The sequence below is a fragment of the Paramormyrops kingsleyae genome, chromosome 22 (genome assembly GCF_048594095.1).
Source record: "Paramormyrops kingsleyae isolate MSU_618 chromosome 22, PKINGS_0.4, whole genome shotgun sequence".
In the NCBI taxonomy this organism is placed as follows: domain Eukaryota; kingdom Metazoa; phylum Chordata; class Actinopteri; order Osteoglossiformes; family Mormyridae; genus Paramormyrops; species Paramormyrops kingsleyae.
In genome coordinates this window covers 19,553,841-19,569,896 of record NC_132818.1, presented here as the reverse complement: position 1 = coordinate 19,569,896, position 16,056 = coordinate 19,553,841, and the positions used below count along the sequence as shown (strand labels likewise).

Sequence of the window (16,056 nt, the reverse complement as noted above, 5' to 3'; positions counted from 1 at the left end):
ATTTAATTTATATTCCAAAAACAATGGAACTTCATATGACGGCTTCACACAAATTTCTACTTAATGTTAGCATTACGAAATATGAGTGCTGTGTGAATGATTTTCATCATCTTTTTTTCCCAAAAATCAAAGGAACAGCAAAGCCTTTTCCATTTGCACCAATCAGACATATCATTGAAACTAACTGCCTCATATTGTGTAGGTCCTCCTTGTGTCACCAAAATAGCTCTGACCCATCAAGGCATGGACTCCACAAGACCTCTGAAGGAGTCCTGTGGTATCTGGCACTAAGACATTAGCAGCAGATTCTTTAAGTCCTATATGCTAGGATGTGGGACCTCCGTGGATCGGACTTGCTAGTCCAACACATCATGCAGATGCTCGATTAGCATGAGATCTGGGCAATCTGGAGGCCAAGTCAACAACTTGAACTCTTTTGAACTCTGAACAATTTTTGCAGGGTGGCAGGGCACATAATCCTGCTGAAAGAGGCCACTGCCATCGGGGAATTTGGTTGCCATGAAGGGGTGCACTTGGTCTGCAGCGATGTTTAAGAAGGTGGTACGTATCAAAGTAACATCCACATGAATGCCAGGACCCAAGGTTTCCTAGCAGAACATTGCCCAGAGCCTCACACTGGCCCTGCCGGCATGCCTTCTTCCCATAGTGCATCATGGTGCCACCTCTACTCCAGGTAAATGACACCCGCCATCCATATAAGGTATTAGAAATATGACATCAGTCCAGGCCACATTCTTCCATTGCTCCATGGTCCGGTTCTGATGCTCATATACCCATTGTAGGCCGTTCAGTGGTGGACACTCTGGTCTGCAGCTATGAAGCCCCATACACAGCAAGCTGCGATGCCCTGTGTGTTCTGACACCTTTATATCACAGGCAGCATAAACTTTTTTAGCAATTTGTGCTACAATAACTCTCCTGTGGGATCGGACCAAATGGACTAGCCTTTGCTCCCCATGTGCGTCATGGCGTCATTGAGCCTTGGGCGCCCAGGACCCCATCGCCGGTTCATATGGGAACACCCCATATGACCTGCTGTTTTGGAGATACTCTGACCCAGTCATCTAGCCATCGCAATTTGAGCCTTACATTTGCTCATTTTTCCTGTTTCCAGCACATCAACTTCAAGAACTGACTGTTCTTATATAATGGCACTGTTGACGTGCCATTGTAACGAGACGGTCAAATTGTAATACAAGATACCTTTAATCTGTATGTTACAGTATATTAAATATTCTCTAGTGTTAACTGTGTATAACAATTGTATTGGCTGGCTTGAATGCACAGTTCGTGTACTTCATGTAATTTTATACATTATTACATTACAACGAGACATATGTTTAGGCATGCTCTTCCACAAAGGGTTAAACTGACGTCTACCGGGTAACACTCGCGTCATTGCGCAACGTGCAGTGTGTCGCTTTGGATACGCCAAGCCTATCACGTGGTCCTACGGGAAGCGAAAACCAGCACTGTGTGTTAGGTCGGTTGCTAGGATACGGCAATATGAGGCCAAGCAAAATAAACAGTGCGGATGGTGATAGATGCGGTTTTAAAAGGTGGACACTGGCTGATGGTAGACAAGAAAAACAACTATAATGTCAGATACCGAAAGAGATCAAGGACCCAAGAGCACGTTTACCACTTATATGGCCGAAGGGGACCAGCTTTATCATAAAGGCGAATACCTGAAAGCCATTGAAAGTTACACTACGGTAAAACAAATGTATATGGTGTTCACGTCACGTGTTAGAATTTATTGGAATTTAGTTATACGTCAGATTGACAGTCCTTTATAAAGAATGAGTTTGTGGTAAACCAGAATGTTTCCTTATATCAGCTGTATATATAATCTGTTGAATTTCTAGATTTAAGTGTAATTTATTCCTTTATATGTATGTTTACCTCGCAAATGGTTATTATAGCGGGTGGAGACGTATAAAACATTTTTACAGAGATGCAGGACACAGTGTTACACTGTATGGGTGCGTTTGGAAGGGTTAGCTTTACAGATAAAATGCTTCCAAATTTGCGCATTTCATTCCATGATGTGCATGCTCACCTAAAATGTAGAATGCATTTTATTTCGAATTTAAATACAAATAACTGACCAACTCTGAACAACAATATATTGTTCACTGACATACTAGCCACGGATTCCGACTTTGTAGGTCTGTTGGTTGGTACACTTAATTGACCATGGAAACAATACCGTAGATACTTTATTTAACTAACAGCCGGTATGAGAATGAGCTGCGGTTTTCATTATGATGACTAACTTCTGAGCAGATATATGTTTGTCAGACGTGTCTGCTAGTCCAGTAACTTCGGGTAGCCTCGATCACCCGGCGTCAGCAGTGTGTTCACTGCCAGCAGGCCTCTATAACCGGCGCTACCGGTCATGCGCCGTAGCCCTATGTCGTGTATCAACTATCAACCGCTATCAGATGGGCAGGCAGTGAATCCGAAGGCTGTAGATACCACTAGCTGAGCCAGGGTAAGGCCGTCAGCAGCAGTTACCTGCAGTCAATATGAATAAAGCAACCCATGCAGCATGACCATCTCAAAGCTAATACGGTTAAATATTTTGGCCAGTGGTATTGGCAACGCTTGCAGCTTTTAGAGTACCACTAGTCCATCCAGCCAGAATTGCACTGTCTGATCCCACTTTAACAAACGTGTGTACTCATTTTCAACACCCAACTGATAAATGGGCAGGTAATGTCTAATCTAAAAATAAATATTTCGTAGTGGACAGAATGACCTTCGGAGGGCATTCTGGACATGCCTGTTGCCCTGTTTGAGAAGTTGAAATCGGTGATATGAGTAAGATTTTTAATAAACAGATTGCAGAATTTAAAGTGAAATTAAAAAGTGATACAAGGTCTGTTTGGGAAGCAGAGGCCTTAAGACCGGTTCCACCCTAGATGTCATGCCGGTTTTCCGCAGAGCAGCTATGCACGCATATTCAGACAGTAACGGTGCTTTATACTGAAAAAGTTCAGTAGTTCATTTGATAGGATTACAGGGAAAGAAGAGCAAGCAAAGGAGAGCAGAGTTCTCTAAAGCCGGGTTTCCTAACCCGGTCCGCAGGTACCAACAGACGGTCCACATTTTTACTCTCTCCCAGCTCCTGGTAGGGAGCGAAAATGTGGACCGTCTGCAGGTCCTTGAGGACCGGATTGGGAAACCCTGCTCTAAAGAAACGAATATGAGCATGGAAGCAGAAAGAGCTGGACAGACCTCTGCACTGCTGGAGGCAAAATAGAAGAGAAATAAGTGCTTATGGAGGAAGTGGAACCAGGGTAGTGTGACAACCTCACGTGGTGCCAATCCCTACAGATAGCAACACAATACCATAGATTGAAGGATATCTCTTCATTAGCAATCACAGTGGAAAAGTTCTGATTGACAACAGTCTAGATGTGCATAGAGGCAAATGTTCTTGATCTTCTGTACATGTCTAAAGGGGAGATAACATGAGCTGAAATGCTTCGTGTTTCTTGCTGTGCAAAAAGCTAATATTACGGTTATAATTGCAACAGAGCTGCTCTTTTTCCTCAAGTATAACATTCACAGTAGCTGCATGTACATGCCAGACTTGAGATGATTCCGCTCCAAACCTGCAGGGCTGGAAGCCTGATTATTTATGTCCCGATTATCTGATCTACAAGACCTGCTGATATGGCTGCAGCCTGCATTCTGCGACTCGCTTCAAGCAAACACGTTTATTCATGACGCACTGGGCACTTCTCCATTTGCATGGTCGGAGTGAAGTTACAGCAGTCTGGCAATAATTAACCAAGACTAAGGTTATTTTATCGAACCTTTCATGCATTATCACTTATTTTATCATCGACCTGAATTGCAACACAAAATACAATTGCAGGCCAAACAAATTACATGCAGTTTGCATTTGTACTGTTACTAAATTGAGTGTTTTAACGAAAAGGTCACAGCAGAATTCCAGCAGAATTCCAGCTAAGCAGCACCAGCACCATTGATACAATGTTGCTGGTTTCCAAAGGAACACGTGTGATGCATTTTCAGGCATTGACACTGCAGCCAAATGACAAGAACTGCTTGGTAGCCCGATCTAAGTGCTACGTGAAGACGGGGGATTCTGCGAATGCACTGCTAGACGCCGAAGCATCTCTCAAGGAAGATAAAGAATTTTTTAAGGTTCATGCATTTTTCTGTTGTTTTCTGTTGACAGATGTGGTGGAAATAGTACATATCAAGACCTTACAATTAGTCCAATAACTGGTCTTTCAGGTTTACGTTTGTGCAGATTTAACTTGCAACACGAAGAGCGTACAGTCAGCAAAATGGTTTAACTTTGTTTTGATTTTGATTGTTCACAAAAACCCCAGGGTTTCTATCAGAAGGCAGAGGCACTGTACAATCTGGGGGACTTTGAATTTGCTCTAGTGTTTTACCATCGTGGAAACAGGCTGCGTCCGGGGCTCCGACAGTTCCGCCTGGGGATACAGAAGGCTGAGGAGGCCATTGACAATTCCGTTGGCAGTAAGTGCAGCAGATTATTTCTTCTTTGTACACTTGGCAAAATTACGTTTCCTCTGTAACGCAGTTTATATGGTTCTAGAATCTTTAGTTTCCACTAAGTTCCTCTTTTTTCAAACTTGTGAAAACAGTACATATTTTAGGGCAATTTGTTTTTTCTAAAAGGTACTAATTCTAGTGTTTGTATTATTTTTTACTCTATTCTCAAAGTTACATTTTCGTGCAGAGTATTTATATGTCTTGTGCATCAGAAGGATTTACAGGGCTGCCATCGTTTTCTAATAACATGACTCCATTCCTCTTAGGCCCTTCATCAGTAAAACTCGAGAATAAAGGAGATCTGTCCGTCTTCCATAAACCAGTTGAGGTGGGTATCTACAGCGTTCTGTAGAGTTCTTGTGGGTCGCCATTGTTGATCCCCGCTTCACCGGGATATCTGGACCCCAGCAGGGTAAAAAGGGGAAGCTGAAAGCATCAATCCTACCCCCAAAGAAAGAGCAACAGCTGAGCCGAAAAGACCCCAAGAGTGAGAAGATCTCCAGGCAGCTGCTGGGGGAGCTCCACAGTGATAAGGAGTACCTGGAGAAGCTGCTGAAAGATGAAGGTGATGCCTTCAGGACAGCCTTATTCCTACATACTCAGCAGGAATGGGCCTAGCATGGAACAGTGTGGATCACTGTAAAACACCATCTGCAATCTGGATTTTAAACTATATATTAACCTTAGATTTTTTTTTAATTATCCAGTCATTTATTTTGACTGTATACCAGGTTTTGACCTAGCAGAAATTCTGTGCCACCATTAATAGTAGTTTCATTGCTGTCATTCTTTGTGTTCTGAAAAATAAGTGTACTTGTCAAGCAGTTTAATCTTGGAGGACTTTGCCAAAAAGTTGAAAGACTTGGTCTGCCTGAGAATGATGCCACATGCCCTGCAGATCTGGTCAAAGACAGAATGCGGAATGGAGAGAAGCTCCAGGACCTCATTGTTGGCTGCCTCACCTACCTGGACACGCGCACAGAGTTCTGGCGTCAGCAGAAACCCATATATGCCCGGCAGCGGGACCGCAAGCTCATGCGGCAGAAGTGGACCAGAACCCAGGCGTGCTCGGCTTCGAACACTGCCGGCTATGTTCTGAAGAGCCTAGAGGAGATCGATGCAGGTGAGAATATGAGTGGACCTTCCACAATGCTCAATTTAAGTGCATAAAATCAGGTAATTTTAAAAGGAGAGGATTTAAAATACTTGTCCAGTTATTGCATCACCGGTTTATATATCTAAGGCTTAATAAAAGAAAATGGATTTAGGGTGGTGATATTCCAGCTTTGATTGTATTTTTTCCAGCCCTGTCATCAGGCAATGCAAAGGGCAGCCTCAAGAAGGCTCGTGAGGTCCTTAAGACAGTGCAGAACTGGTCAGAAGGGACAGTGCTCAATAAGGTGGAAGTGTTGGGTAACTTGCACAGCTGCATCGGCAATGCCTTGTTTGATATGGGTGAGATGAAAAAGGCACTGGACAGTCACCAGAAAGACCTGGAGCTGGCCAGAGAGGGGTAAAAATTTTGATGAAAAAACAGCTATTTTTTATAAATGCTTATATATATATCTATATCTTCTAAAGGTGCTCAATGGTCGAAAGAGTTTTGCATTGATGTTTTAGACTGCAAAGTAAAAATGTATATTGTCTGGATCAAGGATTTCCTAACAACTTTGATGTTTTCCAATACCGATTTTGGCAGAAATCTTACGGACGCAAAGTCAAGAGCTCTGGACAACATTGGCCGGGTGTTTGCCCGGATTGGAAAGTTTCCTCAAGCCATACAGGTGTAAGAAAAGCTATTTTTTTTGTTTATTTTCTGCTTAAATATGGATGCAGCTCTTTTCACTTTATCCAGTAGACCTTGAATCAATTTGCATATTGCAGTGGAAGCTTAGATACGTTTTCTCCCTAGAGGGTGATCACATTTCCTTCTGCAAAAGCATTGATGCAAAAAAGAAATATATAGGGCATATATGTGCTGCATAAGCTTTCATTTTTTAATGAGGACAACTGTACATTCTAACCAGGGATTTGAACCTGAGCATTCTAGCCTAGTGATTCTCAAACTGATCGTCGGGACGGTCCACATTTTTGCTCCCTCCCTGCTCCCTGCAAGATATTCCACATTTTTGCTCCCTGCCGGGAGCTGGGAGGAGGCAAAAACATAGATTGTCTGCATGTCCCTGAGAACTGGGATGGGAAACGTTGTAGCCAGTCCTGCAGCGTAAACTATGTGCTGCTCCTCATAGCTAGCTGTTCAGAGTTCTTGTTTTACTGGTGTCCATAGCTGGGAGGAGAAGATCCCTCTTGCTCATAGCACTCTTGAGAGGGCGTGGCTCTTCCACGAGATTGGACGCTGTTACCTGGAGCTAAAACGGTACGCGGAGGCCCGGGACTACGGCTCGCGCTCACTGGCTGCGGCAGACGACATCGGAGACCAGAAGTGGCGGCTGAACGCCAGTGTGCTGGTGGCACAGTCAGAGGGTGAGCCCTGGCTTGGACTCGAAGCCCCCCCTCTGGCAGGGCCTAACCCCCACTCCCCAGGTCACTGGGTTTGCAGACCTGAGCGTTAGCCATGTTTCACTGGGGAGCCTGTTTATGACACAGAACATACAAACCGCTCATTTCAGCGAAACAGTAAACAGCCAGATTATTATTTTTTAATGAAGTTTCCAATTTATTGTTTTCCGATTATTCTTTGTCATCTATCCACTCGTTGCCATATTCTGATGCTGTTTAAGGTCCCAGCTGCCATTTATTTGCAGTAATATTTTTTTTCTCTGCGTGCTCCCCGCCAAGGGAAGCTGGGTGATTACGAGTCTAGCGTGGCCCACTTTGAGGAAGCTCTACTCCAAGCCAGCGTCTTGCAAGATAAGCCAGCTAGAGAAGCAATTCAGAAGGTAATAAGGCTCACTGTCGGTCTCTTTTGTTTCCTTTCTATTGCTTAATTCCTTGAGCCGGTCTGGACCTCTGTCATAAACACAAAATGGTTTGAAACTGTACTGTAAATTAATAATAATAATAATAATAATAATAATATGCCCTGCGATGGGCTGGCCCCCTGTCCAGGGTTGTTTCCTGCCTCGTGCCCGTTGCTTCCGGGATAGGCTCCGGACCCCCCATGACCCAGTAGGATAAGCGGGTTGGACAATGGATGGATGGATGGATAATAATAATAATAATAAAATAAAAACACTCACCAGTCGTATTGTCTCTCTTCTCAGGCTCTCTGTAAAGCAAGACAGCACATGACTGAGTCGGAGATGAAGCCACTTACTTGAGAATATCACCTGAAGAACATCAGGCAACTGGATGAAAATACCGACCTAAGTAAAAAGGGAAAAAAGTGTGGTTTTAGTAGATTAAAACATAAAATGAGCAACTGCTAATAAAGTCGTCTCAATGCACATATTCCTTTGTCATTGCTTATAAACCACCACTTGATAGCCTTGTGGCACTTTGTTTTCTTGTCTCAGTCAGTACCTTCTATGACTAGTGAGGGTCTGATATACAAGCATTTAGTCTTACATCGATGTAGTAGAATATATATTATATATAGAATAGAATATTTATTTATTTGCAGACTCATGGTCCATAAAAAAAATCATTCAGACAGAAATAGACAGATCAAAAGAAAATAAAAGTAACGTTAGTATGAACTACACTACACTACTAAAGCTAGTGAAAACACTGAACTGTAAATCAAAAGCTACCTCCGGTTATGAAGGGGGTTATTGTAAAGACAGAAATGGTGGCAAGTATGTGCACTAGTACCATGCATTCTGTCAAATGAAACAGCAAATGAAATGCGACCGGCTTAACTCTTCTGTTGTCAGTTTTAATCGTAATAAGATCGTCGATTTAATTTCAACCTCGTCAAACATCGTAAAGAGTTGGGAATTTATAAACGCTATTGAAAAGTAATAGGTGAATTAAACGAGGCGAAGGGGGGGGAGCGTCAGTTTGCGCCGCGTATTTATTGGAGGACGCGCGAGGGCGCGTCGAGAGGGAGTCCTGCTGTCTGGCGATGCGCAGGCTGAGGTTTTGCCAGTGAGCCGCCGATTTCCGTCCTCATTTTCCTGATCTCTCAGACACTGAGGTCGGCCTCTTAGGAAGCGCCACGCCGCCCCCCCCGCTCGCCTACGACCGGGCTTTTGGGAGCCGTCCGTCGCCTGCCGCTGCCATAGCCGGCGAGCCCCAGCCGCCCCTCGGCCGCATTACTTTTGTTCCCGATCGCTCTCGGTAAGGAAATTAACGTCAGATTTTTGTGAAGCCGAATCGGCAAAACTTTTCAACATATCGGGCGAAAGTGTAAATTGCGTGTGGACGTTTATTTGCGCGTCCGTGCGCTTTATGAATGGTGTGTCTGCAAATGCTGAAATGTAAATCCGCTGTTTGGACTTTATATTAATAAGTACATCACGCTGTTTTGTTTTGTCTTGCACCACGATGGCAGCCACTCCCCGTTTCATTGTTCCTCCAAATTTCTCTCGTTGTGTATCTAGTCACCCTATTCACTACTTCATTTTCCCTTTTGATGCATTTATTGTTTATAATTGTGCTTAATTTCTAGTTGTATCTAAAACTACCGGTTCACTATTAAATATTTTATTAGAAGCAGTAAAGACTGTGCTCTCGTAAAACTTAAAACTGGTATTTGATCGTTTTTAGGTGCCATTTTTTGGCACTGTGGCACTGGGTTGCTTTGGGTTTCATTTTCTAAAATTGAAATTTGGCGAAATCGCCTCTTTCACAAACCAAGGACGGACGTGTCTGTCTGCAGCTGTCGGATTCTCATAGCTCTTAGTACGTTCCCCTTTTTTGTTTAAATTTGAATTAAAAAGTTCTCACATATAGTAGATGAATATGCGCATGGTTCACGGGTTTTTTTTTAGATAGATAGATTGGGAAACTATTTGTCAAACGTGAAGCGAGGGGTATTTCCATGAAAGGTCACTGGTTTAATGAGGGCTCTGTTCTGAGTAATAAAATAAGGTCGTGTGTGGCAAATGTATAACTAATTTGTATCTAGCTAGGATTTAGTTGTGCACATGGGTTTTTTCTGAATGGATTTTTATTAAGTTACACGTCTTGGGAACCCAAGGGAAATGGTGGTAAGTCATATCAGTGCAGTAGCTTTGTACTTTGACGATTTCACCACAAAATGCCAGTCGCCGTGCAAATTTATGAATAATATTGTCCCAAGTTTCAGTTATCATGCTTACCATCTCCTTTCCACATTAAAATATTAATAAAACGGAATGTACATAGTGAAACTAGATGAAGCAGGAAAAAATGCTGCTATTTTGGGTGGGGTTTCAGACTAGTTCTTTTATTTTAAGGGGTTAATTGGTAAGGGTTTCATTTTGGCATACGTAATGAGGTTCCTCATAACTTGGAGTTTTGCAGCATATTTGACACATTCAGGCTTGCTCATTTTATTTTATCTAAGACAGGCATATTTATCTAATAATAAAGGTGCCTTTGTTATATTTGAATGCTAAACATTGTTCTCTACTTAATTTTGCTTGATCTTTACTAAAATGATCTACTCCATCTCAACTTTGAAGTGTGTAAAATGGAGAATCAAGACGTCGTACAAGACCCGCAGGTTAACTCGTCTGTGGAGGAGCAGAAGCAGGAGGAACCACAGCCAGAACCAGTCACAGCAAGCAAACAGGAGCCAGAGCAGCAGCCAGAACCTGTGTCTGCGGAGCCAAAGGAACCAGAGCCGGAGAAAACCTCTGAGCCAGTACCTGAGAAGCAACCGGAAGAGACTACAGAACCACCTCCAGAACCAGAGAAGGAGCAGAAGACTCAACCAGAAGGCCAGGTGGCCAAGACTGAAGAACCAGGGCCAGGAAATACACCAAAAGGAGAGGTAGACAAGATCCTGGAAAAGACGGTGGACCATAAGCAGGAAGAAAAGGCGGAGACCAAGATGGAGAAGCCAGAGCCAGATGCCCAACCAGAGCCAAAAGAAGTGACAGGAAAGTCAGAAGCTGAAGTGGCGAACCAGGCAGGAAAGCCAGCGGAGGCCGAGTCAAAGGAACAGGAGAACCAGACGGGAAAGCAGGAGGAGGCCGAGTCAAAGGAACAGGAGAACCAGACGGGAAAGCAGGAGGAGGCAGAGTCAAAGGAACAGGAGAATCAGGATAAGCAAGCCTCAGAAGATGCGCAAGCTACAGAGATTGCCGAAGGTTCATTCTCCTTCACCTTCCTTGAAGATGAGGCCACCACGGCTTTTGTCCGCAGCTCCCGAACCCTCATTATTGTGAGGGGCTTACCTGGGAGTGGAAAAAGCAAACTGGCCAGTACTATCAACACCACCTACCAGGGCCTTTGTACCATCATCTGTGCTGATAACCATGGCATCAAGCCTGAGAAGTCGTCAACCTTGGCGGAAGGGTTTAAAGCCATGGATGCAGCGATTGTGGAATGCCTGACCTCTGCGAAAGAGGTGGTGGTGGTAGATGATACCAACCACACCCACAGTCGAGTGGCCCGTCTGGAGGAGCTGGCGGAGGAGCACCAATACTTGGCCTTCTATGTTGAACCCCGCACTCCTTGGAACCGTAATGTGGAGCAGCTGTGCCGGAAAACCCACCGGAAACTGGACAAGAGTCAGATGCAAACCATGCTGAACACGATGTCTGAGACATCCGTGCCCTTCTTTTTTGGCTGGTTTCTATCCTCGAGCTATCAGGACAAGCTGAGGAGCATGGCTAGCGATTTCCTGAAGATATTGGGCAACCTGGATGCATTCAAGAAACACATTGGAGACTGTAAGTATTCCACAACGATGTGTTGTTCTGCCAAACTCACGTCACTAAGTAACGATTTGAAGATTATGCATGGCCCTTTAACAATAAGTATGCCAAACGTCCATATCAGCAAGGTCTGTCTTCTATCTGATTCCTGGGAATATTGTTAAACCAGCTTTCTGTTTTGCAGTTTCTGGTGACCCCGAGAAAGGAGTGGACTTGGAGCAGTATTTCAGTGATAAGGGCGTGCTGCACTGCACCACCAAGTTCTGCGATTATGGAAAAGAGCAGGGGGCTAAAGAATACATGGAGAAACAGGTGGGACTGAACTCTGCCGTGAAGCTGGCTGTACCGTTCTCTGCGGCTGGCTATGCCCCCAACTTGTAGAGTAACATAAAGCGGAAGTGTCTTTCCAGTGTTTGTGCTAGGCTGTGAGCAAGCAAAATATCCAATGTTTGTTGGACGTGCCGTTGTGTAGTGTTTCTGATATCAAGTTTTAGAAATAACATCCACAGAATGTGGTAGATGGTATCGTTGAACGTTGGGCCTCTTTTTGCAGTGAGGGCTCCAAGAGCAAGGTAGAGGAGTTACTAAGGTATTGCAGAAATGTAAGCCTTCCTACTACAGGAAGTGTCTTGGTTAATTGCAGCTCATGTGAGTAAGAAACCAACCACCGTTGGCAGCTGCGTCTTGACACAGATCCGGAAGCACTACGGTTGCCCTTGAATGTATTAATTTGTTTATATAAAAAAAGAAAAATTACTTCATCAGACCTTTTATAAATTTCCACTGGTCTGGTTGGCCATTAGCTTACTTTTACAAGTCTACAAATGAGTAGTGTATTTAAAAATATATTCATGTGAATTACCAGTGAATTATCAGTTTCTTTTTAGACTTTGCCTTGAGTCATTTGTAACTCTATATACCATGTCAGGAATTTTTTTTATTTTTTTTTATGGCCTGCATGTTAGATTTTCACACCTTGTCATGTTGGCTTGCATCGCTTCTGCCTGGCTGAAAATCTCTAGAAAGGAGAGGGCATTTAATAGTGACGGAATGTGACGTCAGCCAGGAAGAATCTTTGTTTCACTGCCAGAGATTTTTTCAACTGGCCCGGAGCTCAATCGCCTCACATTTCTTCAGTTGCAGTTTGGCAAACCCCTCCTGACACTTCTGTTTCCTGCCCCAGGAGGTGTGCGAGTCCTACGGCCGGGCGTCGGAGCTGGAGCTCACGGCCCTCTTCATCACGCCCCGCACGGCTGGAGCCCAGGTCTCCCTCTCCGAGGCGCAGCTCCAGCTTTGGCCCGAAGATTCCGAAAAAGAGGACCTGCCCCGCGGAAGCCGCGCCCACGTGACGTTGGGCTGCGCTGAGGGTGTGGAGCCGGTGCAGACGGGTCTGGACCTGCTGGAGATAATCGCTCAAAAGAAGCAGGGTGAGGAGGGTGAGAAGATCCAGGACCTGGACCTGGGCACCCTTACCTACTACGGCAAAGGGGCGTGGATGCTGAGCCTCAAGGAGCCAATCCGGGCCCAGTCCTGCTTCTCCAGCTACTACGGGCCGAAGAAGGGGGATGGCGGGAAGGAGAGCGAGAAGAAGAAGAAGTTGAAGTGCACTGTGATGTGAAGCAGGTGGCAGGACCAGCTTCAGAGCGCCTCGATAGCTCTTCCGCTAGTCTCTGTGCTGTGGGCAAAGCGTTAATCAGTTCTCTTCAGGTTCCTGCTGGAACACTTGGGATGAGTCCACCCTTAAGCCTTCTGAGAACCCACTCGCACCCAACCTTTTTTTTTTTTTTCTCCCCCCCCCCCCCCCCCCCCCTTCCTCCACCTATCTGCTTTTCCTACAGTTCCTGGCTCAAGCGAGTCTTTAATGCTACGGCGGTGAATGTTCTGGCGTCGCTTTACAGTCCGTTCGGTACGGGACTGGCCATTGAGGCCCCCCCCCCCCCCCCCGATCCATATCCGGGTGTGCGCCTCCCTTCCGCGGTGGCCATATAGGGCTGCTCTTAACAACAGGTCAGCAAAAGTCTTGAGGACCATCACGTCCGCGTTCCGCCTGTCCTTTGGTGCCTTCTATTTTGACAGCTACCGCGACCATGGGTGTAAATGAGAGCCTTCGCCTCTACTGCTTACGACTTCCTCTAGAACCCCCTGTCCCGTTCTTTCACAAAGTGTTAAGTGTTTAAGGCATATTTTTAGCCTTTTATTGGGTGTCTGCTGTATTTTCTACTAACTAAAATGGTTAATGCGCAAAATGAACTGACCAAAAAAGGTGTTCCTGCTCTTACAATGTGCATGCTGGGTGAAGTCAGTGAATCTTGTACTGGTGGTTCTTTTAGTGGTACGTGTAACCCCCCCCCCCCCCCCCCAACCATATCACACTTCTTTTTAAACTACTTGTGAATTAGAAAGGAAACTGTTTCTCTATGATGGCTGTTAGTGTATACGCGAGGGTTAAGCAATTGAACCTCTTGCCTTCATAGAGAATAGACCAAAGGTTTGTGGGTGTGATTTGTGACGTGTTAAAACTGTGAAAACTCTTGCAGGATTTTTTTCCGGCAAATTACTTGTCGAACACAGCAGCGCACGAACGCTGAGAACAGTTATCAGTGTATGGTGGTAAATGTATGTTGCTTTAGGAACTTTTAGTCTGCACTTTTCAGTTAGGGTGATTACAGACCTGCTTTCCAGTTGCATATAGACAGAATTGTTAATCTAACTCCATTTTAAGCTTTTGATCTCCATTTTGCACATTTAATGACATTTAACACCGTATATTGACTGTTTACTTAGACTAGCATGTAGGTTTGTACTGCTGGAAACCATACTAGCGTAGTTCCTAGAGCAAGCGAGGGGTCTATTTTTGCACCTTTGAAATTTTTTTACACTTAATAAAGTTTGCTTGGGTTAAAATAAGAACGTGCCTTTTTGCGTCACTGTCTTTCCTATTAACTGAAAAACCCTGTACGGTCAATTTGAATGGATGACTAGAACATAACCCGGGGTTTGTAAAATACTTTTTCGCCTGTAGGTGGCGGTATTTAATCAGACTCCAGGGTTGAATAGCTACGAATGTGAATCCAAATAATGCAACTGAAATATTGTCTCTCTAAGTCTCTATCAGAAGCATGTAAAATGTTTCGATCTGAAAGGAGTTGATATCTAAGGGTTCTGTACTTGCCCATAACAGTGTATTACCCCACAGTCTCTAAATCATGGTTCCTGTCTCATTCACCCTGTATATTCAGATCCCCTTGGAGCTTTCCGGAAGTGCCGGTCCCAAATTTGCCTCTCCTCTCATCCCACTTCACAAATGTGCCCACTTCTGCCTACTACTGCAATTTCCTGAGCAGAATCACTGACCAAACCAACACTGCATATCCAGGCACTCTTGCAAAACGGCCACCATTGCACAAGGCCATGCTGGATGATGCAAAGACAGAAGAATCTGCCAGCGGTCTTTATCCCTAGCTGCCCCGTTGGGCCTTGCCGACTTGGCCATCCTGTAGCTCACAGAGAAGAATTGTTGTGGAATGTTAAGAGAATTACATTTACTGGTAAAAGGCCAAGGTGTGAGTATGGTGAAAATCTCACCAGGTTCAAACACTTTATAGATTGGTCAGGGATTTAGTGTCTCAATGTCCTACTTTTATTGTCTTTGTTTTGGATCAGTGAAAAATCAGTCCTTTTTCAGTCAGGGGTAGGCAGCCCTGATCCTGGAGTGCCGGTATGTGGTAGGTCTTCAAATAGTAACTCATAAGGTAGGAGCGAGAACCTGCAAGATTAGGGCTGCCTTCCATTGGTGTAATTGATCATGTAATGCTGGATCAGTGGGGTTAAAGCTAATTTCTGTCCAGACCACGGAGCTCTGGGCCTTGGCTTCTTTGGGATTTTGTGCGAGATTTCATCTGAGAGTCTGTTAACCTTACTTGTGTTATATATACATATGCACATTATGCCTTTTTTCTCAAAAGGAAGCTTGTTTTTTTTACTACCTGAATGACATCCTCTGTTGGAGAGATTCTTGTATGTATAGTGACCCAGAGAAAGTGACATCCTACATCAAAGAAGATTATTAAATGACTGGGCATAGGGGGGATTTTGACAAAGAATTAACTGTGTTGTGCAATTGATGAGGTTGCTTTACAGATCTAGGTGGTTCCCACAGCAAAGAGGGGAAGTTGGGGTCAGCCCTCTGAGTTTCAAGACTAGAGTTTGAGGCACGAGTGTCATGTGACAAGTCTCCTTTTTTTTTGATTTACGAATATACAGGGTTGCCAGCTCACACATTTGGCGTGAACTCACGCTCATGCAAGAAGTCTTACGGCAAATCTGTGTTTTATATATAAGCATGTTTTTATATATAAAACTTGATATTAGGTTTATAATATATAACATTAGCTACATCAAAAGCACTGGGGTAGTTTGCAAACACTACAGACTACGTAGGTAATATACATGCATGTAGATGCGTGTGCAGACCTGCAAATTGAGAACCTCATGCCAGCCAAATGACCAAAGTTGACAACCCTGAATATATATGATTTTATAATGTAAATGTCAAATCGAAATTAGCATGCCAGTGACACCCATGGTGAGAGTGAGGTCACGGCACCCCAAACTGAAGGCAGTAATAGTGCATGGCCTCCTCTTGTGGCATCTGGAATCACTGCACTGCCAATCCTCTGTCACATTGTTTGTATCCCGGTGT

At 44.3% G+C, this 16,056-nt stretch overlaps 2 protein-coding genes across 6 annotated transcripts; both read left to right on the top strand.

The window, feature by feature from the left end:
• Window positions 1–460: 460 nt before the first annotated feature.
• Window positions 461–7,995, top strand: odad4 (outer dynein arm docking complex subunit 4). 5 transcript variants are annotated; one of them, XM_023835561.1, is made up of 11 exons: window positions 461–561; window positions 4,072–4,203; window positions 4,395–4,548; window positions 4,851–4,912; window positions 4,993–5,149; window positions 5,483–5,707; window positions 5,890–6,097; window positions 6,284–6,370; window positions 6,872–7,068; window positions 7,384–7,484; window positions 7,809–7,995. In XM_023835561.1, the coding sequence occupies exons 1-11, from the start codon at window positions 520–522 to the stop codon at window positions 7,863–7,865; spliced, it is 1,422 nt and encodes a 473-aa protein (XP_023691329.1). In that variant the 5' UTR covers window positions 461–519; the 3' UTR covers window positions 7,866–7,995. The 5 variants fall into 5 exon arrangements, 4 of the variants coding, with proteins under 4 accessions (XP_023691329.1, XP_072561145.1, XP_023691328.1 ...); XM_072705044.1 differs by having other exon boundaries at window positions 555–694; XR_002841013.2 differs by lacking the exon at window positions 461–561 and adding an exon at window positions 701–1,736 and having other exon boundaries at window positions 7,389–7,484; window positions 7,809–7,860.
• A 574-nt stretch (window positions 7,996–8,569) lies between these two features.
• LOC111855988 (2',3'-cyclic-nucleotide 3'-phosphodiesterase) lies at window positions 8,570–14,264 on the top strand. Its single transcript, XM_023835555.2, has 4 exons — window positions 8,570–8,826; window positions 10,155–11,369; window positions 11,539–11,666; window positions 12,538–14,264. The coding sequence occupies exons 2-4, from the start codon at window positions 10,163–10,165 to the stop codon at window positions 12,970–12,972; spliced, it is 1,770 nt and encodes a 589-aa protein (XP_023691323.2). The 5' UTR covers window positions 8,570–8,826; window positions 10,155–10,162; the 3' UTR covers window positions 12,973–14,264.
• Window positions 14,265–16,056: the final 1,792 nt, after the last annotated feature.